We start from the raw sequence: 27133 nt of genomic DNA on the forward strand, positions 1-27133 counted from the left end.
CTCCATTTCCCTACTATTGATATCTTGCATTATATGGTACATTCATTACAGTTCATGAACAAACATTGATGTATTATTATTGAACACATTTGGTCCAAATTTATCCTTTATTCAGGATTCTGTAGTTTGTATTTAATTTCCTTTTATCTGCTCCAGAATCCTGTACCAGATAGCACATTATATTTAATTGTCACGTCTCCTTAGGCTCCTGTTGATTGTCACAGTTTCTCAGATTTTCCTTGTTTTTAATGACCTTGATAATTTTGAGGAGTATTCGTCAGGTATTTGTAAGAGTGAAGTTGTTTTCGAACCTCATCTTTGAAGTGATATCTTATCACTTCTGGCCATCCTCTGTTTGTTAGAAGTGAATACCAAATCTAGCCCACACTCAAAGGGAGGAGAATTAAACTCTATCTCTCGGGGAAAGGAATATCAAAGAATTTGTGGCCATATCTTTAAAACCCTTGAAGCTTGTTAAATCAAGCTAGGCTAGGCCCCAGCCCCAGAGCTTAACATACAGTAGGTCTGGGGTGGGGTCCAAGAGTTTATATTTCTAACAAGTTCCCAGGTGATGTTCCTGCTGCTGGTCCAGGGATCTTACTTTGACAGCCACTGGGAGCAGGCCTGGGCAAACCTTGGTATGTACAAGGAATTGAAAAAAGTTCACTAAGATCTATTTATTTCTTTCAAGATCCTTTTCTTATTACTATAACCAGCACTGAAATCAACTCACTGGTTTACCTTCTGGATTTTGCCAGTTAACATGAAGCTATTAGCTTGAAAAATGTATTGTATAAAAGCAGTAAAACAGTACCTTATGTTTGTATTAGATATGATTTATTTCATTTGATTGTCACAAATGCCAGGGAGAGAAATCAGGTGTCTCCATCTAGGACAGAGAAAGGCTAAGTGACTTGTCTAATGCCACACAGCCAGTTGATGATAGAGCCAAGCTCAGGACTGGGTCCTTTGAGCCCTGAACTGGCACAATTTATCTTACACCAGACTCTTTCATATTGTTCCCAGCTTCTAGGATTTTGTCACCTTTTGGAGAAGCATTAACAAAACTAGTCACATGACAAATGAAGTAATCAAATCAGCAGAATACATAGATTTTGTTCACTGGGAAAGGAAAGAGTGAAAGAAGTGATTTGCAAGCTCAGAAAGGTCAGCAGCGATCTGCTGCTTAGGCTGGGAAACCCTTCCTGTTTACTGACTACCACTACCGGTACCAAGTATACTCTGCCTCTGGGTAGCGCCTGCAAAAGTCCCTGGAAGAATCACAGGCCACGGGCCTTCCTTGTGTCTGCCCACGCACACCGAAAGGATTGCTTAGCTCTGCTGGCAAAGTTCCCAGCTAAAGAGGTTGTTAGTACGTCTCTGTGCGTCTTTGGTTCGAATGGAAAAGACATGGTAGCCTAGATACCATACCACCACCAAGGTGACCAAGATGTATGTGAAAATCTAGAAGTATGGCAAGACCACTGGATGGCCTTGAGTGCGTATATTACTTTTCCTTAAGTTCAGAAAAAAGATGCAACTAGTTAGCAAAGAATTGGGTGCATAAATAACCAATGAAATCACAAAAGTTAAATAGCTACACACCAATAATTTTATTCTATGAGAAAACCAGTCTAATTAGATTAAAAGAGTGCTTTCCAGGTACATTTTTCCTTTCCTTAGGGCATATTCTACCTTTCCTTTAACTCCACATCGACACGTTTCCAAAAATAAAGCAAGTTTTGGTAAAAATGGTTAAAGTAGGCCGTACTTCATACATCCGCATCAGGAAATAGTGATTTCATATACTGAGCCCCGAGTTCAAGTTGACTGGTATGCAGAGAAAAAATACCCAACACTAGTGTAAGCATAGATTCCTGTCCAACTGTGGTGGTGCTAGTGGTGGTGAAGCATGAAAGAGTCAAGGAGCTGTCCTATGGTGGTGGTGGTAGGTGAGGGGGTGTGAAAGATAATGCCAATGACCTTACATTTGATCCTTTCCAGTGGTAGTGCTGGTGAAGGTATGAAACAGCCAGTGACCTTATAATTAATCCTGCCCATTGGTGTGAGGTGGAGTATTGGGGAGCACGGAGGCACGAAACCAAGTGTCAGTGATCTTAAAATTGATACTGTCCAACGGTGGTGGTGATGGCATGAAACAGAGTCAATGACTTAATTAATCTTGTCCAAAGGTGTTGGCCACAGGTGGGAAGGTGTGTGTGTTGGGGGGGGGGGGGAATGGGGGGGAACGAGGAGCGGCAGCCCATGAAAGAGAGTCGGTAACCTAACATTCTTGTCCAAAAGTGTTTGAATGAGACCCGGAAGGGTGGGGAGGAGGAGGTGGAGGGGTGCGGTGGGCTACGATACAGAGCCCGTGACGTTACAGTTAAGCCTGTCCAATGATGGGTGGGGGTGGAGGGGGCATGAAACAACCAGTGAGTTTCATCTGCTCAAAGGTGGTGGTGGGGTGGAAAGCATGTAATAGCCAGTATAGTTAAGTGGTAAACAGAACATGAAAATTAAAGTGTCAAGCTGCAACGAGAATTCTGAAGTCCAGTCGCCAGCCCGTCCAGGGAAGCCCCCCCCCCCCGGAAGAGGTCCCTGCGGTTGAGGCGGGCCTGGAACAAGGCATAGGATTGGATTCTGGGCGTGGGCTCCAGGCCTCCTCACAGTCCTCTGGCACCTTCGCTACCTTTCGGCAGCGGAGGACTTAGCCGGAGGCGGGGCTCAGCGCCAGGAGCCAGGGTGGGAGGTGCCGGCTTCTGGGAGAACTCAAGCAAAAGAAAGCAAGGGCGACAGCGGCGAATCAGCGGCCGGCGCGTGCGGCCGCGCGCCCCTCTTGCCCCCCGCGCCCTTCGTGCGCCGCGTACGTGCGGCGGCCGGCTCCGCCCCCGTGGGCGGGCCCTGGAGAAGCCGCGGGAGGCCGGCAGCGGCCCGGGAGCTGCTGCTGCTGCGGCGGCTGCACCCGCGGCGCCGGAGCCGAGGTGGGGGCCGGTGCGAGCGCTCGGCAGACGTGTTCGATCCGCGCGGCTCGGCTGCACTGGCTCCTGCGGCTGCCTAGGCGTCTCGGCTGGTCGGTGCACGGCCTCGGCGAGGATGCGGCTGTTCTGGTGGCTGCTGAAGCAGCCGGTGCCTAAGCAGATCGAGCGCTACTCGCGTTTCTCGCCATCGCCGCTCTCCATCAAGCAGTTCCTGGACTTCGGTGAGTGCGGGGCCGCGGGCCCCCACGGTCGCCACGTTCCCCACAGCCCCCGGGACGCGGGGCCGCTGCCTTCCAGGCCCGCCGCGGGTCTCCCCGGCCTCGGGGCAAAGTCCGTGGGAACCGCGGGCGGGGCTCCGGGATGCCCGGGGTCTCTCCCAGGGACTCGGATTTCAGGGCGCCGAGGGGCAGGGCCTGGCACTCACACACCGGCCAGGGCTTTACCTGAAAACCCAGAAACCGCGTCCGAGGACCCTTATCGGGCGGGACGCCCCAGACCTGCTTCGGTAGCTTCAAATCTACTTGACACAGACCTCACCGCCCTTAAAACTTAGTAGCGGAATGTGGGTGGCTTTTTAATATTTTTGTTAGATTTGTTAGATCCTTTTTGTTGTTGTTGGGTAAGCGCTGTTTAGAAACATCTTGAGGTCGAATACATTATGCAATGGCATTTTGTTCCTTTTTTGCCCTAAGGTGCTCCTGTGTGCCTGGAGCGGTAGGATTCGAACTGTTGTCTTTTTCGTGTTAGGTTAAAGCAGTTAGAGGCCTGGACTGCGAATGCCTTACATGCTGGGGAGGAGGGGACGCGTGGGCTCCTAGCGTCAGAGCAGGGTCTGATACACCCCGGGTCTCAGTGCCAGCACCTTTCAACGCGCCTCTCCTTTTGTGTCCCACCACCTTGTCCCCCCGTCGGGTGGGCTGGTGGGCAGTTCACACGGATGAAGGAGGGAGCGCAGAAGCCCCGGCCCTCACCCTGTCCGAGAGGCCTAGCTGAAATGGGAATAGATGCCACCACCTTATGTTAACCGGATCGTGTTTCCCCAGAGTGGTGCCTTTTCAGCCACGGAGCGAATACTTGCAATCGCTGGAGGCGAGGGAGCTGGTTGTGAGACACCTGACAGTAAAACAAATGTGCGCACCTGGGTGTCCGAATGGAGGTCAGCATCCTTGGAGGGGAATAAAATGGAGCAGCAAACATGCCCTGCGCTCTCAAGGGAAAATAATGGGGCGTCTGTTCATTTAATGAATTTTATGTGAATGTAAAGGGATCGTATCAGGTGGGAATAAAAACTACAAGTGCAGAGGAGGTAGAACATACAGGGAGGATCTGGCAGGCAAAATGCGATGTTGTGTGTATACTTAAAAAGTTGGGGTAGGAAGAGAGGAATAGGTTAAAGTTAGGCCAAATTAAATTTTAAGAACCCACTTTGCCAGAGAATGAGGAGGAAAGTCAAAGTTCAATGAGATGTTGACCTTTGCATCTTCAGCTTCCCCCCTAAAAGCTTTTCAGTCGTTCGCTATCTCTGGCCACTTTTGAGAGTTTTAGAGGTTTGAAGCAGCCCCTGACTTCAGGATTTAGAAAGAAGATGCCACCATTGCTATAAATAGCGTGTTTCCCATCCCTACTTTATGGTCTAGAGATGATTCCAAAGATGTCAGCTTCATCGGGGGTGAACTGGGCTGGGTTAATTCACAGTAAAAGGAGCAGAAGGAGTCCAGAAATCCCGAATTTCCTTCTTCCACCCTCAAAGTTAAAATGATAGCTGTTGTGATAGGCTAGCGAAATTTCGGTTGATTTATTCCTATAGCAGCTAGTATCTCTCGGTGTTAAGAGATGTCTTGCAAGAATGTTACTTGAGTAGGAAGACCACAGTGGAGGATAGTGTTAGCGTGGAAAACCCCATGGGACCAGTATCTGGGAATAAATGTTCTAATTTTTTTCTGCCACTATCTCAAGAGGATGGCCTTGGCTAAGTGAGCCTCACTGGGGTTCGTTTTCCTCATGAATGAAACGTGTGGATTGTTTCAGGTAATCTGTAAAACACAACTCCCAAAATACGTGATTGTAGTTTCAAAGGAAAAGGGATGAGCCTTTCAAAAGAAAACAACCAAATCTCTTGATAGATATTTCCCATAAAAGGCTTCTGACCTATTTTGGGAGAGGTGGAGGGATACACTAATCTAGGATAATGGAAGAAGCCTAATAATTGAAGTCTTTTCCTTATAAGGAAGCCCACAGAAGAGCTATATATAATTGTAGTGGAATTTGCTAGAAACTACAAGCCTAGTTTGTCATATCCAGAGACAGGTGGCAGGCAGCCTATGTTTAATGACAACAAGCAGAAGAAGAGAGACCGTCTCAACTTCTACCTTTCTTTTAGTTCTTCTAGCTCTTGATAGTTCTATTTTGGCAAATAATGTAGGAGTTTGAGAATTTAGAACAGATGTGGGGATATTTTTAAGGTGAGAAGGAAGAAGAGTAAAAAGGCTGAATGCCTTCTTATGATGGGTGGAAACTGGATAAAGGCCACCTCAAATGCTTCACGGACCAGCTGGGAAGCAGCAAATGACTACATGAAGCCAGCCAGGTGGGGACTGTGGCAGACTCCCAGGTATGTGCTGGCTCCCAGAGGGGCGGTTGATTGGCACTGATTCAGTATATTTTATTTTATTTTATTTATTTAAAAAAAAACTTTTTTTTTCAACGTTTATTTATTTTTGGGACAGAGAGAGACAGAGCATGAACGGGGGAGGGGCAGAGAGTGAGGGAGACACAGAATCGGAAACAGGCTCCAGGCTCTGAGCCATCAGCCCAGAGCCCGACGCGGGGCTCGAACTCCTGGACCGCGAGATCGTGACCTGGCTGAAGTCGGACGCTCAACCGACTGCGCCACCCAGGCGCCCCGATTCAGTATATTTTAAAAGACCTGAGGTTCGGGGTGCCGGGCTGGCTCAGTCTGGGAGTGTGCAACTCTTGATCTTGGGGTCATGACTTGGAGCCATGCTTTAGGTGTAGAGATTACTTAAAAATAAAATCTTTAAAAAAATGGGGGCACCTGGGTGGCTCAGTAGGTTAACCGTCTGACTCTTGATTTTGCTCCAGTCGTTATCTCAAGGTGCATGAGTTCTACCCCCTCGATGGGCTCTCACTGACAGCACCAAGCCTGCTTGGGGTTCTCTCTCCCCCTCATTTCTTCCCCTCCCCCGCATGTGCCTTCTCTCTCTCTCAAAATGAAAAGACAAGAACTGAGGCTCAAACAAAGTAGATACGTGGACCGTGTTGACCTCCAGGCCACCACTTGGTGACTTTTACGATTTTTTTCCCTGGCTCCTTTACAAACGGGACATACATTTTTGACTGAGTAATCAGACAGGAACCAAAGAAAGTATATACACATGATTCTGTGTTACGGTATTTGTGATAACCATGTTAACAAATAACTTGTAGTTTCTATGGCCACTGAAATAGCTTTATTTATTTATTTATTTATTTATTTATTTATTTATTTGAGCACGAGCGGGGGAGAGGGGCAGAGGGAGACAGAATTTTAAGCAGGCTCCATGCTCAGTGTGGAGCCCAACATGGTGCTTGATCCCACGACCCTGGGTCCATGATCTGAGCTGATACCAAGAGTCAGACACTCAACAGACTAAGCCACCCAGGTGCCCCGAAGTAGCGTTATTATATTAGTATATCCACACTAGTAAAATACGGAGATTATCTTCCTTGTTTAAGAGTGAGGATTAAAACCGGTTGTTACTTCAGAAGGAGTGATTTTATTTTTATTATAAGTTTTTTAATGTTTGTTTATCTTTTTTTTTCAATGTTTATTTATTTTTAGGACAGAGAGAGACAGAGCATGAACGGGGGAGGGGCAGAGAGAGAGGGAGACACAGAATCGGAAACAGGCTCCAGGCTCTGAGCCATCAGCCCAGAGCCTGACGCGGGGCTCGAACTCACGGACCGCGAGATCGTGACCTGGCTGAAGTCGGACGCTTAACCGACTGCGCCACTCAGGCGCCCCAATGTTTGTTTATTTTTGAGGGAGAGAGGGAAGGAGGGAGACACAGAATCCGAAGCAGGCTCCAGGCTCCAAGCTGTCGGCATAGAGCCCTACATGGGGCTTGAACTTTCAAGAGCCATGAGATCATGACATGAGCCAAAGTTGGACACCCAGCTTACTGAGCCACCCAGGCACCCCAGTGATTTTATTTTAAAGGAAGAGTTCTCATTCTCGACACTCCTGACATTTGGGACAGGTCATTGTTGGGAGTGTGTCCTGTGGGTTGTTGGAAGTTTACTAAAGCAGTGTCACTGGCCTCTACCCACTAGATGCCATTAGCCACTAGATGTCACCAGTTGTGACAACCGAATGTCTCCAGACAGCGCCATACCCTTGAAGGGAGCAAAATCACCCTTTGTGGAGGACTGCTGCTGGAAAGTACTGGGTTTAATGCCTGGGTCCCATACCTCAAACTTCTCATGTAAATGGCCTGCAGGTGGGGTGCATGGCACTGGTATTTTTTGAAGATTCCCAGGTTGTCCTTAAGCATAACCAGCATTGAGAACCACTAATTAGATGACCTTCCGATCTAGAATACCGTTGCCCTTTCATATGTGTGCCAGTTTTTCTATGCCCTTTAAAATAATGAGTTTCTAGGGGCACCTGGGTGGCTCAGTCGGTTAAGCGGCCGACTTTGGCTCAGGTCATGATCTCACGGTCCGTGGGTTCGAGCCCCGCGTCGGGCTCTGTGCTGACAGCACAGAGCCTGGAGCCTGTTTCAGATTCTGTGTCTCCCTCTCTCTGACCCTCCCCTGTTCATGCTCTGTCTCTCCCTGTCTCAAAAATAAATAAAACGTTAAAAAAATTTGTTAACTAAATAAAATAATGAGTTTCTTGAACTCAGTCTTTACCTGAAATATGGCCTTCCGCACAGGGAGCAAGTATAGCAAGCATAGTGTTTTAAATGGATTATGAGTTTATAGTGGCAATAGTGCTTTCTAAAGGGTGGGATTTTTTTTAAAAAACGCGATTTTTCTCTTGATCTGAGATTGGAGTTACATGGTTTCAAATTTAAAAAGTGCTCAGGGCGCCTGGGTGGCTCAGTCCGTTAGGTGTCCGACTTCAGCCTAAGTCATGATCTCGCAGGTCCCGAGTTTGGGCTCCATGTCGGACTCTGTGCTGACAGCTCAGAGCCTGAAGCCTGCTTCCGATTCCGTGTTTCCCTCTTTCTGCTCCTCCCCCACTCACACTCTGTCTCTTTCTCTCAAAAATAAACATTTTTTTTTCAAAAACGCAACAGGACGTAGACAGAAATGTCACCTTCCTACTTGTGTCCACTAGCCTCCCCATTTATTGCATAAACGGCAACTCGTTATAGTTCTGTCCGTACCTTGCTTTTAAAACTTTGTACCTTAGAGATTTCCAATCTTTATCTACAGTACTTCCTTTTTCTTTTTTAGGGCTTCTGAGAGTTTGTTTATATAAGTGTTCTAGAATTCACTAGCCAACTCCCTCTTTATGGCTACTAGGTCTTTCCAGTCTTTGCTGTGACAACCAGTGCTGCGGCGAGTTGTGTGGATCATTCTGTGCATGTACGAGTATGTATAGAGGACATACTCCTAAATGTGGGATTACTACGTCAGAGTGTGTGCGCATTTGAAATCTTCACACACATTGCCAAATCGCTTTCCAGAGAGATTGTTTATCCTCTCGCTAGAAGTTTCTGGAAGTACCACCTATTTTCCTCTGCTTTTACCAAATTGTCTTCAAACTTTCGATGAATGAAAAGTGGTATCTAGTGAGAATTTTTTCTCCTTGAGTAAACAATTTTTTATTTTCGTTTTTTTCTTATGGAAGGTTTTGAGCATAGACAGAAATAGCAAGAATTGACTCTTGAACTCCTGGGTTCATTATATTAATATCCACGTGCTGTCTGTAGATCCTGCGTGTATGTGCAGTCTGTTAGATTTTCTTATCGGTGACATGCTTGTTTTAGAAAAAAACCTTTTGCTTCTATATTAAGACCAATTTGTCTTCTCGAATGATCTGTCCTTTAAAGATTTGGTAGAACCCCCCTGTGCAACCTTTTAAACCTAGTGTGTTTAGGGACTGTTGCTCTTTCTGTATTTTGTGCTATTGATCTGTATAGATTTTCTTCTAGAGTCCATTTTATATTTCCTTAGAAAATTGTCTTAGTCATTGAGGTTTTAAGTCCATTTGCATAGCTGAGATAGTAGTCTCTTAGCAGTCTTAATTTTCTCTGTGGCTGTTCCTCTATTTTATATTCCCCCCTCCCCTTTTTGATGAGATTACATGGGAGTTTATGATTGGATTCCTCTATTAGTTTTATGACTTTTGTCTTCTAGTTCATTAATGTCCACTTTGACTTTGTTAATGCCCTCTGAGCTCCTCAATATCCTTGGGTTTATTTTGCTCTTCTTTTTTCTTTTCAAGTTGGACATTTGGTTTCTTTTCTCTTTGGCTGTTTATTTTAGTATTTAAGGCTCCAATTAGTCCTCCGAGCACTGCTTAGCTGCTGACATGTACAGTATTTGATCCTCTCTCCGCCCTGCTCTTCTGCATCTTCAGATTTTTGTTCTTCTGTGAACTAAGAGTTGGTGGACTTTTTAAATTTTCGGTACAGGTGCATCCTGTATTTTCATTTTCTTGATAGTTTTGTTGCATTGTGATCAGCAAACGTTGTCTGAATTATTTCTTTAATTTCTTGATGTTTACTTTGTAGCCCGTGTATGATCATTTCCTGTGAATGTTCCTTGGGCAGCAAAAAGATGATGTTCTCTTCTCAGGTTACAGAGTTTGATATTCTGTATCTGCCATATTAGGTTATTTAAATTTCCTATACCTTTACTTTTTATTTTATCTACTTGATCCATCATGACCTGAGAGAAGTTCAATTCTCGTAATAGAATTTTGTTTCTCCCTGTCTCTCTTATAGTAGTATTTCCTTTATCTTGTTTGTTGCTTAGACATTCTTAACTGTCATGCCCTCATTGTGACACGTACCCTTTAGCAATACAGAGTGCTGCCCTTTTACTAGTTTAATGCTTTTAAGTCTGGACTCAACCTTATTTGACATTGAGATCTAGATCCCCATTTTCCTCGTGTTTACATTTTCTGGTAGAGCATTGCTATTTTATTTTGTTTTTTAATTTTTAGTCCTTTATTTTCAGTCTTTCTGAAACGTGGTATAAAGTTAGGTTTTGCTTTGTGAATCAAACTTTTCCTTTTATGTGGTGAAGTTTAACTGATACGTATGTTTGTTGATATGAAAGATCCATCATCTGTAATGATAACCATCTGTAATTTTCTGTTGCTTTCTATTTTTAATACCTTAATTTTTCTGCTGTATTATATATCTTTATCTGCTGTTTTATTATAGTTATTTTAACAGTGAGGTTTGAATTTTTGGTTCCTGTGATTATGTTAGGCCCTCTTTGTCCAGTAAGGTCACCGCTAGCCACTTGAGCCTAGTTAGCGCTTGAAATGTGGCTAGTGTGGCAGAGAAACTGAATTGATTTCAATTTCAATTTAAACTTGATGCTCGATGCAGTTAAATGGAAAACTTTTAGCTCTGTTTAGAACAGTTTGGATACGTGAATCTACCTTAACTATAATGATGAAATCTAATTATAGGTCACTTATTTCTGATAGAAATTTAGGTTTTGAATTGAGTTGTGCTAAAAGTATAAGATACACAGTGGACTTCAAAGACTTACTGTAAGAATTGGCAACATATCTCAATATATTTTTATATCGATTTCATGTAGACATAATATTTTGGATATGTTCGGATTGTTTGGATAGTTTAAATAAACTATCCCAACTTTCACCTGTTTCTTTGTGAGTTAATGTGGCTGGTAGGAAATTTTCAAATACACCTGTGGCTCACATTATGTTTCTATTGGACAGTGAGGCTTCAGATAGTATATATTAATTCCTTAGTAGGAGTGATAGAAGTATCACATTTTAGTGTTCAGAATGAACACGTATTGATTTTCTTTTGCAATATAACTTTCACAGTTTTTTTCCTTATGAACCTGTTACTCTTGGGATTTGGGGATTAATTTGTCTTTGAAGGGCAGCTCATGCTCATGGTGGTTCTTTGTTATATTTGCAAAGGTTTGAGTTCTTTTTTTCCGTTAAGGAGTTGTTAGGAATTCAAACTTCTCTTAGTGATCTAAGGAAAGGAGAACTCAGACTAAGACATACATTAAAGACAGAACCTTCTGAATCTTGAATGAGTTCATAGGAAATGATTCACATTTTCATCTGGACCTGCTTTTCATCTTCCCGTCTCACTCTGGCCACTTCTGTTTCCTTCATTCATCACTTTGATCCCCTTCCTGCAGACTGACTTCCCCTTTTGTTTTATTTTCCAGTTCCTTTGCGCTTGTCTTTTGCACAGCTGCACCGGTATTAAAGGTGTTTGCTCCAGCCTCCTCTTATTTTATTTTATTCTATTCACAACCGTCTCTTTCTAGAGGGCGGCGCTCACCTCTTTGGAACTTCTCACGCTTTCTTCAGCTGTCTGCTGTCTGCAGAGTGGGCGCTCTGTCATTGGTGATTACTGGCTCCATATAAAGGGTGTGAAACACCCTGTTACTTTAGTCAGTTAGTATATAAGATTAAACTTCCATAGGGGCACCTGGGTGGCTCACTCAGTTAAGCATCCTGGTCTCGATTTTGGCTCAGGTCATGCCTTACAGTTGGTGACTTCGAGCCCCGTGTTGGGCTCTGCTGACTGCTTGGAGCCTGCTTGGGATTCTCCCTGCCCCCCACCCCAGCCCTTCCCCCACTCAAAATAAATAAGTAAATATTAAACAAATAAAAACATAAAAACCTTTCATAATGTCCCCACATTTAAATATAGCATCTCCCAAATAAAACCACCAGAAAGCAGGTTGTCTGACAGTCCTGGCTTCTTTTCACAGAAAAGATGTCTGCCACAGTCACACTGGTTCTCTGAACCTAGGAGACTTTAGTTGTTAGAAGGCACCAGCCAATTTCCTTATTTTTATTGTTCTTGAGGTTTAAGGGCCCAGCCACTTTCTGTTTTCCTTTAGAAAGTATTTTAAGATCCCACTACCTGCTGAAAAGTTGACTTTGGTTTCAAATGACTTGTCTTTGAAAAGTCTTGGTTTTTTTTTAAGTCCTTTTGCTCTTCGAAGCCTGATTACCACTGGAGAGAAGAGTGGTTTTATTTACAGAGGAAATGAAAAGGTTTTTTTTAATTATCATGTTAGGAAAAAGGAAAAACAATTGCATTATTTCCGAATGTCTTTATTTTGTACCTGTATGTACATGTACGTGATATACCTTTTCTCTAAGCAGGAAGGTTTTTCTGCTGTGAAGAGTTGCCAAGAATTAGACTAACCTGTTTGGAGACAGAAGCCAACTGTTCAGAATTAAAGGGGAAGAGAACGATTTCAGTCAGGGTAAAGATACCTAACTTGGCTTCATGCATCTTGATCAGTATTTAAGTTTAAAGACAGAATTGAATTGGCCCTTTGGGTCCTTAGTGATCAGATAGCATTGGATTTCAACATAATCTGGTTTATCAGGCTCTGGGCACTAAAGTTGTGGCTTTGGCTTCGTTGTCTTTGCAGTTTTGTGTGCAACTCTTTGTAGCTTTGAAGGGGTGGCATGGCCACACTTGCTGACCTCTTGGGTGGTTTTCTCCCACTAAGCTTTAGGAAATTCAGGCTATTGGCAAGATTTGAGAAACTTTGGATTTGTTACTGGATGGAATGAGAAAATATTATCGCTTTTCCTTTTTCTTTATATTGTATGGGCGTTACGTTATTTGACTTCGCTGATAAGCTGACGTCAGAGTTGGGCAAATGCTTTTTGTTTTTGGAATACCATATTCGAAGATATGTCGAACTATATAGCCTGAGGGCCAGTCCCCTGTTTTGTTTTTTAATTAATAGACTTTAGTTTTAAGAGTAATTTTAAGACCATGGTGAAAGGGAAGGGGAAAAATAGTTACAAAGAGAGAGGGAGGAAAGCATACAATAAGAGACTTAAATACAGAGAACAAACAGGAATGATGGGAAAGGGGGGGAGGGGAAAATGGGTGATGGGCATTGAGGAGGGCACTTGTTGGGATGAGCACTGGGTGTTCTATGTAAGCGATGAACTATGGGAATCTACCCCAAAAACCAAGAGCACACTTTACACACTGGATGTTAGCCAATTTGACAATAAATTATATTAAAAAAAATAATTTTAGGCTCACTGCAAAATTGAGCAGAAAGTACAGGGAGCGCCCATGCACAGCCCCTCCCCAATTACAGCCCTTCCACCCCACCATCAACATCCTGCACCAGTGTGGGGACATTTGTTACAACTGATGAACCAACATTGGCCCATCACAGTCCATAGTTTATGTTAGGGTTCCGGTCTTTGTCTTGAACACTCTCTGGGTTTTGACCTCGCCTGTTTTTGTAAATAAAGTTTTATTGGAACATGCCCATGTATTACATATTGTCTGTGATTTCTGTCCCTCCACAAAAGCAAAGTTGGCCATTTGGCCCACAGAGCCACAAATGATTGCTGTGTGGCCCTTTACAGAACGTTTTGTACCTCTCTCTAGTCTAAGCTAATGGCAGCCTGTTAAAGGAGCCTTTGCTGTGATTGCTCTAAAATTTGGATTTAAATGATGAAGATCTGTTTCTCCCAAATGCCAGTGAAAGCAAACACTGTATTGGCTCTCTGAAGCGTAACATGAAGTTAGCTAAGACCTTTCCAGGTAATCCATGATTTACCTATGTGGTATGTGCCCCTGGGGGGAGTGACCATGTGAAAGGGAAAGTTTAAGGGTTCTAGTTTTTCCACAGCCCTGCCACAGTGAGGTGTTATGATTTTAATTGTGTAATAGGTAACATAGAAGCTAGGTGTTTTACTTTTTTTCCCTGTGTGGTTTATTTTCTGCATTTTGTTGTGTGTAAAGTGCCCTTGACCGCTTACTAACTAGAATCTGGAGTTTTAACATTTTCATGAATTCTTGTATCTGTTTGGCATAGTAACCTATTGTACTGTGTAAGTATCATTGCCCACCATGTTCCCTTTTTTGGTAAAGTAATTATCAGAGTATGCAATTAAAGGCATTTGGAAAGAATATCACCTATAATTCTTCCATCCATTTTTTTGTGATAGTCTTCCAGCTTTTGCCCATACGTTTGCATGTATTATGACTGAATGCTAGTTTCCTTTTTGTTTAGTGCACAGTCTGAGTTTTTTTATGCTCAGTCAATTACAGTGCTTTTATCATGGTCAGATTTATCACCTATAGCATTTTGCAAATTGTTACTAAACCCCTCTGGAATTTATTGCCATTTCTGATGGGACTTTTGCAGCTAACTCAGTTTGGCTCTGTTCTGTTTTCTAGTTGCATAGCAACAGTTCTTAAGGCCTGAAATCTTTCGCTGTGTTTCTGTTTTTATCACATGCTAAGTTCACAGAGTAGTTTATATTTGTGGATTCTATTCAGTAGGACAGCTTTTCTGATTTTAACGAAGTAGTATATGTTAACCTTTGCCTCATAATTTGTGTTGAAATTTGGTAAGGACGATTCTTTATTTCCATATTTTTAAAGAAATTCTTGCTGTACCTGCCCACTTATTCTTTTTGATAAATTAGTTAACTTACAGGAAAACGTGTTAAGGGGAGTGTGGGTGGCTTACCTGACATTAATTGAAACTGACCTGGCAGCATTCACCTAGCCCATTTCACTTTCATGGTATGTGGGGGGATCAGTTTACCTCCATGCTTCCCCTACGGGCAGAGCCAGGTTTGATTGAGGCCCCTGGTGGTATCTTTCATATCCTTCAAGGAGAGCCCTATTCCTGGTCAGTGTCTCATCTTTTCCCAGATTATACTTTCTGCCACAGTGAATGGCACAAAAATTACAGCAAACTATTACATTTACAGATTTATATTTATATTTATATTGTATACACATATACAGGTCCATATTTATATTGCCTCTGATTGAACAGTTGGGGTTCTAACTCACTGGTAGATTATTTCCCTAAGCATCACACAGGCAGTCATTATTTTACTTTCATTCTTAGACATGATACGTGATTCCAGTCGGACCATTTGAGTTGTACCAACATTGCTTGCTTTCTTACTAGGGCATGGGTGTCAGTATATAATAGTTTCACTGTTGGGAATAAATTACTAAATACCTCTAACATTTTCCTGGAGTGGGAAGTTAAATATTTCCCATTGTCTTCTTGGCCAAAAAACAGTAGGGGCCTTTGAGATGTGCAACATACCTTTCTTTCCCCAGCAAATGGTTAGGTTTTCACAGCTCAGAGCATATTCTGGGTTTTATCTGAATGTCTCCTGGGACCTGTCCTAGTAGAATATAGTATTTCCTTAAACTTGGTAGCAGGTATTCCTTAGTATCTGATTGCCAACTTTGTATAAATTTGGTTAGTTTCTCTTCCCATTTGTGATATTAAATAGAAAGCAAAAGGGTAATTGCTATATTACTATACCTATCTATACTGGTCATGTAGTGTGGTCGTGACCCCTTTATTTCTAATCAACTCCTAAGCTACTTGCTCGCAGCGAGTCCCCCTTCTCTAGAAACTGCCCTGTGTACAAAGGGAGCCCACGTCTCTGCTTAGCATTCTGTACAGATTCTCTGCCATGCTGTCTCCAACCTGCATACTCCTAGTTCTGCTTCTTAGCTTGGTTTTAGAAACTGTTGGAGAAGGAAATTAAAATGGACTCTGTGTAAACTGAAAAAGATTGAGTAGATTCCAGCAGCATTTTCTGAGTACTTACCAACACTTGGTATAAAATACACTATTGTGGAGTTCTGACAACAGTCGTGTCCATGTTACAAATTGGGAAACTGAGGCTCAGGGCCGTTAAGAAAAGTACCCACACATACAGTAGAGCCGAGGACCCATGACCTGCTCGTCGTACCACCCCTCTGTAGCTGAGGAAGTAGGTAAGGATTGTGCGCAGTGTGGAAACAAAACCCACCAGAGGGGAAGGATCGACGGGAACACCGTCGCCGCTTGGCAGGAGTCACCACGTCCTGAAGTACGGCCATCTCCTTCATGAATGTGTTCAGCAGTTTTTATCTTTCCTGTGTAGGATCATCTAAAGGACAAGGAGAAAGAAGATAGTGGTAACGCTGAGAAGTCTCTTAAGACTATGAGGACATCCTCGGTCAGCTTCCTAAGAGGCTGAAACAAATCTCAAACGTGAAAATAGAGACTAAAAATAGACGGGTAAACAGCCACTGTCTGAGCCTGAGGAGTTTTTGATTTGCCTTCCCTGGTTGGATTTTTTGTGATTAATGTTAGTCAGTGGTCTTCAGTCCTGCCGCTCACGAGAATAATCTGGGCTGCTCCTAAAACTAGTGGCACCTGCCCCTCTTTGAGGCCAGTGCATCAATCCCCAGAGGTTGTGTCTAGGCGCCAGGATCTTGGAGTTACCCACGTGATTGTGATGTGCTGAGAACTGTGTTAGATCCGGTAGACTGTTGGCCTAAGCCTAAGAGCCATGAACCACTTCAGAGGATGGGGTCCGAGCTGCTGAAGTTTAGCACTTGAACACCTGGATTTGGAATGAAGTGGAAACAGAAGCTTTGGGAAATTGTCAAGGCATAGTCACTGCCTTTGGGAAACTTCTAGATAAATGTGAGGCAGGGGGAAATACATAAATTTAGATGTGTTAGTCAACGTTTATGAACCCTGTGACTTTGTGGCATGTGTTCCTGCTGTCCCTACCTCTCCCTCGAAGGCTTGTTTCATAGAAGTGGTTTCTGGGAATGTGCACCATGTTAACCCTCTTGTCCTTCATCCACAGCATCCTTAGGGGCTTTCTGGGTGGAGAACACAATTAGAAGAGCACATATGAAAGGATGCACTCTTTTTCTTGATCTCTGGCTCCTTTCCTTGGCTGCCTCCTCACCGCAGTGCTCTCTCCATACTCGTCTGAGATTTGACATTACTACGCACAGTTGGTGTATGATAAATAACTGAATAGAGATACGAACCAACATCTAACCCTCTCTGATGCATTCAGTGGGACCTTGAGCTTAGAGATCATCTCTCCAACGTCCCTAATTTTATACATGGCAAAGTACAGGTCCTGAATAAGGAGCGGAGACTTCCCAAATCATCAGGTAGCTGTTGACATGACATCTTGACCAACTCTTCCAAGGTGAACCAGAAATTATTCTTTCCAGGAGGCAAAGGCAAATCACTTTTTCTCGCTACACTTCAGTGTATTAAGCTACGGAATCAAAATGCTAGCATCCGACCACAGGCTCGTCGTACTGGTACGGTTGAGAACATGGAGCGCAAGGTGTGGCACGTGGTAGGTGCCCAGTAGATGGTGACTGCTTTCATTACGGGAAGTTAGTGACACAGAACTTCCTGGATGAAATCAGCTTACTGCTAAGAACAAAAGCTGCATAGGGAGCTCTTAACCTTGGATGTTAATTATTTTAAGGTTTGTTGGCTGAAGGTCCCAGCTCTAAAAACTGACCATTTTCCAAGAAACAGCACTTTCAGTTTGTTTGTGCTTGGAGCGTGATTGGCTTTGGATCCTCTTCATTCACTGTAGCGGTTAACTTCACATTTTGCCTCAGTTAGCCTCGAGGATGAGTGCAGTGTGACCTTGACTTAAATGTTCTTGCTCCCAGGACAACAAGGCGTCACGTAATTTACCAGTCCACCATTAGGACTAGATCTTAAACCCCCTCCTGGAATTAGGTTGATAGGAATCTTTGTGGTTGCCGTGTTACTCACATGCTCTGGCTGGACCAAGCTCTGTTTGTGGGATTGGTTCCTAACACATCCATGCCTTTTCTCTCCGCTCTGTGGCCTGACACACCATGCTGACGGCTACTGCCGCTTTATTTTCACCTTCCTACCTCCCTTGGGTTCCTCTTCCCCTAACTTAAAAGATCTAATACCTCTGACCAAATATATAGAATGAAGTGATCTGTCTGTAAGAGGAATTGGCCATTACCAGCAAGTATTATGTTGCATCCCTGAGTTGTATTTGCTGTAGTAAGTTTATTCTAAAACTTACTAGGTGTTTTTATTTTCAGTTCTAAGCAGGAAATATTTATTAAACACCTACAGTGTGTTGGATTTTGTGCCAGTGGGCTGTTCAGTATTCTGAGGAATTCTGAGGAATCCTGGGACCCACAGGACATAGAACTCATTGAATGGGGGGAATGGTAGAGGGGTTGTCCAGGCAGAGGACACAGTGTGGGCCTATGGTGAAACCCGTTTACAACTTGCTTTGGCCTCACTTGGCGTACAGAAGGGCGGGTTTCTTCCGAGTGTGCTTATGGACACATATCTACCTTCAAAGAGTGAACAGGACTCTAAAGAGAGAGGATGAGGGCATTAGTGGATGTTAGTCACTTTCTCTCAGCACAGACTTGGATGCCCCTCAGGGAAGGGTCAGTGACCCTCGCCTATCTTAGTGACCCTGTCATAGTCAGCCTGTACCCTCCTTCCCTATAAGAACAACCAAAATCATTACATGAAGGTAACATGAGCTTCGCACGTCCGTTGCATATGGTGGCACATTCTGTGTGAGATTTTTGTATTCTTTTTAGAAAATAGAATGGCTCTAGTTACATAGGAAGACCTTTCTGTTAGGAGACTGCTTTTAAAAACAATCTTTTGAATGACTCCATATTTCCCGATGTAAATATACAATGTCGTGATTTATTTTACTCTTCCCTTATTGTTGGATATTTAGGTTGTTCACAGGGTCCCTCCCACACTCTTCGTTTGGAAAAATTTCGGACCTTAGGAAAAGTTGTAAGAATACTACAGTTAACATCCATGTCTGGCACCTAGATCCACCAGTTACTTTGCCATATTTGCTTCTTATCTTCCCCCCCCCCCCCCCCGTCTATCCCTCTTCCTGTCTCTTGCCCTGCCCCTCTCTCAACACATGCCTTTTTGGCTGAACCATCTGAGAGCAAGTTGTAGAGAACATGATTACCCCTAGATACTTAAGTATGTGTATCCGAAGCATAAGAGTATTCTTATCACACTTGGGGAATTCATCATTGATCTCATAAGAAAACTGAATATTCAAATTTCTCCTCATGGCTGGTGGCTCCAGCACTGGACATCTCAGGTCCAGAACGTACTCAGAAGGCACTGTGGCCAAGGAGAGTGCTGAGCTGGACACAGCAGGGCCCAGGAGGGGGCTTCGGCCTCAGTAGCGTACCACAGATAGAGGACGGGAGTGACAGATAGGGCTGGCTGGCTGAAAACTGGAGGATGAACTGGAAGTCTGCGAACAGTAGGGTCATCCTTTACCCCAACCATCAGAACATTAGTAGGTAGGTAATTGTCTGTAGGGAAAGTAGAGGGTACCAGGGGACTCTTCTCTAATGGCATCGAGTGAACTACTTAAGGAGAATTAGGGATCCTGCTGTGCTGTTAGGACCCCACCCAGAAGCCCTGAATAACCAGATATTTGCGGTCCTCACTTCGTTCGTCTTTGAAGGCTGCTTCACTCTCAAGCATTACTGAACAAGCACAGGTCACCAGATGTCTGAAGGAAGTCCACAGTGAAAAACAAACTAAATAAATGGCTGCTCAAAAATGACACCAGAAGAAATAAGTTGAGGCAATCACAGAGTGCTTTTTTTTTAAAAGAGTGCTTTAAAATGTAATTTGAGGGGCGCCTGGGTGGCTCAGTCGGTTGAGCGTCCGACTTCGGCTCAGGTCATGATCTCGTGGCCCGTGGATTCGAGCCCCGCGTCGGGCTCTGTGCTGACAGCTCAGGGCCTGGAGCCTGTTTCGGATTCTGTGTCTCCCTCTTTCTCTGACCCTCCCCTGTTCATGCTCTCTCTCTGTCTCAAAAATAAATGAATGTTAAAAAAATTTTAATAAAATGTAATTTGAGAAATCATCCTCTGCACCTCCTCATGATCATAGGGCAAATCCTATTTTCTAAAGATGGCCACACTGATGCTTTCCTACCATGTGCCCTCATCATCCCTCTCTCAAGAGGAGGAAGGATCTGTCCCCTTCTCCTGGGATCTGGACAAGCTTTGTGACTAGCTGTTTGACTTCCGAGCCTGGATCATAAAAGGCCATGCAGCTTCACCTTGTTCACCGAACCCGTGCAAGAATCCAGCTAACCCAAGGCCGCCATGCTGTGAGCAGGCCGATGGAGAGGCCACCAGATAGTGCTCTGGTAGGCAATCCTAGTTGGCAAGTCATCGGCCCAAGGTTCAGACTTATAAATGAGGAGCCTTCGGAACTTCCAGGTCCCCCGTCTAGTCACTGCCTCCTCAGCCCCAGCCTTTGAGTTTTCCAGCTGAGGTCCCAGACAAGCTATCCCTCCTGCATCCTGTCTGAATTCCTAACCCATGGCATTGGTAAGCATAATGAAATAGACATTGAGCTGAAAGAAGATGTTGTTGGGGCATCGAATTTGTTAGGGAATGCGGTGTGTGTGAAATCCCGTCTTTGGCTCTGACGTTTCTGGCTATTAGTAATAATAACCAAAACACAGTCTGACCTAGAATAGAGGCAGCCTTAATTTTGGTAGACGCCCCAGTCTATATATCTTGATGTCTACACTCAGGAATAAGTTTTCCCAGATAAAGGAAATCTGTGAAACTTCTCAGGCAGTGAAGTACTACTTCTGGACACAGAGTAAATATTTTAAAAGTATAAGTGAAGGACACTTTCTTTTGAAGGCCAATTAATCATTGTTTAGCCCTGGAAAGTCCAAAAATTAATTAATTATGGTTCTAAAATTCAGTGTTTTCAAAAGATTGAAATCTTATAAATGTAACTGGAGAAAAACTGGAGCTGTCCCTAAGATACTATTTTCTCAGTTACATTTTCCCCATTTGAGTATGGTTAATGGTAAAAATACATTGCAGACTCATACATGTAATTGACAGTATTTAGAAAAAAACAGCATAACTAGAATGAGCTGATCAATCTGTTGGTTTTTGATGCCTTGCTATAATTTTCCCTGTTACTGCTCTCCTTTTTCACTCCGTGATTCCATTACTACCTCTCCCCGCCCCCCCCCCCCCCGCAAGTGTTAAAGCTGAAATATGTGGACAAAGCCCACTAGTAATGCAGACAGGGGACTCTCCATTTTGGGGGGCATGTGCTCAACCCTCTGCTTCAATTATAAGAGACATTATCAGGTCACTTTATTAACTAAAGAAATATTTTTTCTGCTTCCTGTAAATTAATCAGGAAGAGGATTAAAGCTTTACCAGACAGAGGCCACAATGGAAACCAGGTATAAAGAATAAGTCTGAACTCTTGCTCTCAGAAGGCTAGTCAAACGCTCCTTTCTTATCGGTAACCGTCACCGAGAGGGCTCCCTGCACTTGCTCAAAAGTCATTTGTGTTTCTGTGTCTGTTCATCCTGTGTCTTGGTGAATGGAAAGTTATTTGGAACCTCTTTAGACAAAGCAAATCATATGTAGTAATTGTCTCCAACTTCTCAATGAAAGGGCAAAGTTTGAAAAACTGAGAACAGAAGAGAATTGAAAGGTCATCATATGAGCATGAGAAACTAAAGAAATACGCACGAATGTAGTTAAGCTCAGAAACTTCCCTGCCCTTCACCCACTCCCTCATCATCCTTCCAACAGATACTAGGAAAAAATTTAATTGGTAAAATTGAATAAGGCGAAGCATATAGAGAAATATGGAATAAAAATGGAAAATCAAAATTAAGGAATGTAGGGAAGCCAAGTAAGTGGGGAAAAAATGAAGCTGAATAACTGGAAAGAATAACTGGAAAATACTGGATATGCAGGAAGACTTAGAAAACTTGAGGCCTTCCGAGAGGACATACAATTAAAACCAAAAGGATTTTTTAAGTTTACTTAAAAAAGAAAAAGATTGTCAGAACCCTTTGATTTAATTTAAACTGAATATCCAATATTAATACGTGGGATAAAATACTTTCAACTTACACGAGGAAAACCACAGAAAGGTTAAAAAAATTGGGCCTTTCATATTTATTTTTAGGTTCACTAATTAACTAAAAAAGGCTTACCCCCCTGTATAATTAAGGTACCTGAGTACAAAGAATTAATCTCTAAAGCTAAAGAAGAATGTAGGAGTCAAAACAGATTTTTCAGGTATTGTTTCTTAAAACTACAAACTTCCGAAAGTATTCTCTGTTCTTCCAGTAAATCATTGAGGAGCTACCGTAGATGAGGTACTCCCATTGGTGCCATGGTTAGGGGGGGGGGGGTGTCTAGAGACAAAACATGGTTGTTTCTATGGTGGTTGACAACAGGCTGATCATCCAAGATGGCTAGAATAAAGGCTTCCTGGTATTTGGTTATCTTAGACCATTCCTAGTTGTTGAATTTTCTAGTTTGTGCAGAGTTGACCGATGTATGCGTCAAGGCCTTTTATTTCAAAATAAATAAAAGTGGTAGGTAGGGACACAACATACTTTGATCCTTCTTAATCCCTTTTTAATTATGTAGAATCACCAAATGAGCGGAGGCAACCGCACTGAACCAGAATGCAGTCGGGCTCTCGGGGGTTTAGCAAGTATCAGATGATTTGGTCTGGCACCCTGTGGCCTCAGGCTTCTCTGCTTTATCATTGCTGGCATCATTAGTGATGGCTATTTAATGAGCCCCCTCTTCTAAATTTTAAGACGTTGTTAATGTTAAAGGTTAAGCACTTTTTAACCCTTAACGCAGTTCTGTGAAACAGGTACTGTTCTTATTTTATAGCTGGCTACACTGAGGCTTAGAAGTGTAATGTCACCTTCATAGAGCTCCTGAGCCTCAAGTCAGGATTCAAACCCAAGTCTAAGTCTGGCACATGATCTTGGTGTTACTGTTCTGTGGGTCTACAGCCTTTTTTTTTTTTTTAAGTTTATTTATTTTCAGAGGGACAGAGAGAGAGAGAAAGTGGGGAAGGGGTAGAGAAAGAGAGGAAGAGAGAGAGAGAATCCCGAGCAGGCTCCGTACCACCAGTGCAGAACCTGATGCGGGGCTCGAACTCATGAAACGCGGGATTGTGACCTGAGCTGAAGTTAGAGACTTAACCGACTGAGCCACCCAGGTGCCCCAAGTCTGCAGTTTTTTATCTGAATTTTCAAGTCCAAAAACCTCTAAAACTTGAAGTTGTTTTCTCATGCCTTTGGTGGCAAAACATGACCTGAACTTATTTGAGGCCATGGTCTCTCTGTAAATGTTTGCAGATTTCACTGCAGCTGTATTGTGTCTGTATAATAGACCATGTTGCACAATACGTGTACATACGCCTTTTTACCTTCCTAAAATCTGATAACCTTGAAATTCTGAAACCATCTAGCCCTGTGGGTTTCCAGCACAGACAGGGACCTGACCGCCCCTTGCCACCTGCCAGCCTGCCCCCACTTCTCCTGGTCCTTCCCCTTCCCCTGACCCTCGGCTTCCAATTTGTTGCTACTGACGTGGACATGGCAGTTTGAAAATGGAAACTTTTTGTGTCAAGAAACTCAGGTAATTTTTTTAAATCCCAAGTTCATACTGCCACTCACCATTCTGATTCAACCCCCATGGGCTTCTTCCTCTTCTCTCCTGTTCCCTCACTTCCTTCTCCTCCAGGGAGTACTTCATCATTTCTTTTGTGCTTAAAAAAAGGTGTCTTTTCTTTTAACCAGGATGCTAAGTATTTCTCCTAGTGTGTGAAAAGTTAGATGTACCTTTTACCTTAGATAATAACAGGTGCTTCATTTTGTGATGCAATTCACTATGATTTAAAAATCAGCATTTTCAGTGCATTTAAAATGATTCGTGTCTAAGAATTATATGAAACATTTTAGGAATGATATATATTACCTGAAGCAAAGCAGCCAGAGTCCTTTTAAATGTTAATCATCTAAAGCCAAATAAGTGTGCATAGAGGAGGTGATGGAAGGTCGTTGCTGGGATACCACGCCCTTCTTCCTTAGTTGGGGGAAAAGTGGAAGACAGAATCATTGATTAGTTAAAGATCTACCCAGGGCCTTCATGCAGTATATTCACTTAGAATAACCGAAGTAAGGGATGAATTGTTTAAGACTAATCTCTTACTCTAAACTTTTTTTAAAATGGAGAATGGGGCTCAGGGGTCAGTAGGAGAAAGAAAGGTTCTGCAGATGACTTTCAAAAGTGGATTCTTTATTTCTAGTCTTATTCAGCAGGAAGAGGAAAGGAATAAACCAGAACTTGGCTGCAAGTGTTAGCAAATCAGATTTACTTCTGGATCTCTGATTTGTGGCCTGTATCATGTTTGGAGGAATGGGAAGAGTTGGAGGAGGGTGGAGGAGAAGGGAAAAGGGGCGATGGGCATTGAGGAGGGCACTTGTTGGAATGAGCACTGGGTGTTGTAAGTGATGAATCACCAGAATCTACCTCCAAAACCAAGAGCACGCTGTATACGCTGTACGTTAGCTAACTTGACAATAAATTATATTAAAAAAAAAAGAATAAAGGAAAGAAAAAAAAATAAGATTGTTACTTGAGCCTTGCTTGTTTCTCTCTGAGCCTGGTCTCAAGGTTGCCCATCTCTGAACATCCTCCCGGCAGTATGGAGCATCAGGAAGGCCTGTGGAATGTGAAGGAGTTGGGATGGACCCATATGTATCATGGAGAGTAGAAGAAGGACTAATGTTTATGGCTCACCTGCTCTGTGTCAGGCCCCATACACGTTATCACATTTAGTCTTTACAGAAACTGAATTTTCATCCCCATTTTACAGGTTAAGGCAGCTGAGATTTAGAGTGATTAAGAAGCTTACCCAAGGTTTCCTACCCCCAAAATGGAGGAGTTGGGGCTGAAGCACATTTCTGTCCCCAAAGCTCATGTCCTTTCTATCATGAACCCCATCCCCCAACCATCATCCAGGTTTACAGCAGAACCTGGGGAGTGGGGGGCAAAACCTACGTGGAACCACTCTGGTCACAGAGCAGCTGGGGAAGTGGTTCATGTTTCCTCATTCTGCCGGCTGGGTACCTTTTCTCTCTCTCTGCCCTAGTTACATAAATTTTATGCACCACCAGCTCAGGGTGACCGACAGAAGACTCTCTGACCTCTGTCTTTGTGGTCGACACCGTGTCGTACCCTCTCGGACTTGCCATAGTAGGTCACTCTGCTTCTGAGTACACCTGTGAGCTGGTTTCTCTGGCACGTCCTGAGCCCTGTGTCCCGATCAGAGTAGGTCTGTGGCCACTTCCCAGAGTGACAAAGCTCTGATTCCTGGAGAAACACGTTTGAAGAAAACCTTAGGAATGAGTCAACATGCAGTAGGTGAATATTTGTGGAATGAGTGGATCTGTTGCATTCTGGAAACCCCTGTAAACAGGAGTGGATTTGCATGTTCTCCTGCTTTTGTACTTGGCAGCTTTCCCACAGTGTTTATTTGAAAACAAGGTCAGATTATATCCCAGGTCACTTTTATATCACTGCTGGTAACCTTAGCAATGTATTTGTGTTAAGGAAAAAAAAAACTGCTTTCAAAGTTGCCTCTTGGAATAAATGTTCTTTTTCTATTCTAATTAAATTTTCTTCAGCTTGCCATTTCAGAGGATAAACATTTAGCTGGAGACCCTAGGATTGTTTAATTTTCTCTTTCTAAGCAGTAACTGTGCCGTCACGAGAGCACTCTGTTATTGCATCTGTTAGATTATAAAATCATGGAACATTTATTATCTCTTAATAGGGAGAGATAATGCGTGTGAGAAGACTTCATATATGTTTCTACGAAAGGAGCTTCCTGTACGACTGGCTAACACAATGAGAGAAGTTAATCTTCTGCCGGATAACTTGCTTAACCGCCCTTCGGTGGGGTTGGTACAGAGTTGGTGAGTAAATAATGTGGCTTTAGATGGGTCTTTCCATGATGCTCTGGACACTTGGCATTGAGACCATTCTCCCTAAAAGTACACGTATGCCAGTGTGGGAATGAGTCATTTGGGATAGCTGAGTTTTCCAAGCAGTTATACGTGTTTGTTCGTTTGTTTTTGTGACAGTTTAAAATTGTCTTAATGAAAATACTTCTCACTTGTACTAACCGCTTTCTTGACTTCTCAAATTTTATTTTTCTGGATATAAGTGTAATTGCCCATCGGAACAAAAATTGGTACAGAAAAATATACAGGAATAACAATGCTGTGACCTCTGGGCACTGGTCTGCCATCCTTTGGGTAAGGGAATGTTGCCACTTTGATCAAGTCTCAGCCTTGCTCCTTTTGTTTTCCTGTTAAAGGAGTTTCTTGGAGGCAGTATTTCTTTTCGAGAAAATGAAGTTGTTTAAAGGGGAACCTTGGATTGTAAAAATATCAGTACCTAATGTGCTTCCTTTGCCTTGTGAAAAATAGAAAAAATCTGAGCAAAGTGTGACATCAAGTTTGATCGGGTACAGCTCTGACGCTTCAGGCATGGTTACTGAATTGGGACAGTCAAATGTGTCACCAAACCAGTCACTAGGTGAGCAGGGTGAGGTTGGCGAGTGGTAGGGTGTAAGAGCAGATGGTGTATTTTCAGAAAGGCATCTGCGTACGGTCAAGAAACACTTGCATGTCTCCTGTGTATTATAAAAAGCAAGGTAGAAGTCACCAAGAAAGCTGGAAGAGTTAGGGAGGCCAGATAAAAATTGTTCTCAAGCCAGTACAGAGGAAGCGCACAGAGGGTGGTGGGGGGGGGTGGCGGGGTGAAGAGGCTGGTGTGGCTTTGCACTGCCCCTGGGTAGATGGGTGGAGGGGGCAGGGGCAGGGACAGCATTTTAGGGGAAGGGAATGATGGGGACAGATAGAAGGCGAACGGAGCTATTAATTAGTTGGCATTTAAAGGGTTAATGACAGCCAGACTACCGAAGGAGAATGGACATTCAGCCGTGATTCCTCAGTAATATTAATTATAATCTGTTCTTAGGGCTAAGCTTGAATTGTCTGAGAAGCAGTATATTGGGTGGGCACCAGTCTCCGTTCCAGACAAGCAGCGGCTCCTCGCTGTGGCAGACTCGGGGGCCCTGGGGTCCGGGGCGGGTCAGAGAGCTGGCCACGGTGACTTGGCTCTCAAAGTAGGTTGCTTTCCACCCCAGATGCATAGCTCATTTCCGGATCGATGAGTGTTTGTTTGCGTGAGGCT

At 43.4% G+C, this 27133-nt stretch overlaps 1 protein-coding gene across 4 annotated transcripts in view; it reads left to right on the forward strand.

Moving 5' to 3' along the window:
- The first annotated feature begins 556 nt into the window (after positions 1 to 556).
- Positions 557 to 27133, forward strand: part of PDK3 (pyruvate dehydrogenase kinase 3) — a 71682-nt gene continuing 45105 nt past the window's right edge. The window contains exons 1-2 of one of the 4 annotated variants that reach the window (XM_040468925.1): positions 557 to 638; positions 25707 to 25848. In XM_040468925.1, coding sequence (XP_040324859.1) covers positions 572 to 638; positions 25707 to 25848 — 209 coding nt within the window. In that variant the 5' untranslated portion in view covers positions 557 to 571. Of the gene's footprint in view, positions 639 to 2930; positions 3203 to 25260; positions 25295 to 25706; positions 25849 to 27133 lie in introns of those variants that run through there. The other 3 variants (XM_040468924.1, XM_040468923.1, XM_040468926.1) reach the window with 3 other exon arrangements.

This window comes from Herpailurus yagouaroundi, unplaced genomic scaffold (genome assembly GCF_014898765.1).
Source record: "Herpailurus yagouaroundi ecotype Mexico unplaced genomic scaffold, PumYag 67793, whole genome shotgun sequence".
NCBI classification, from domain to species: Eukaryota; Metazoa; Chordata; class Mammalia; order Carnivora; family Felidae; genus Herpailurus; species Herpailurus yagouaroundi.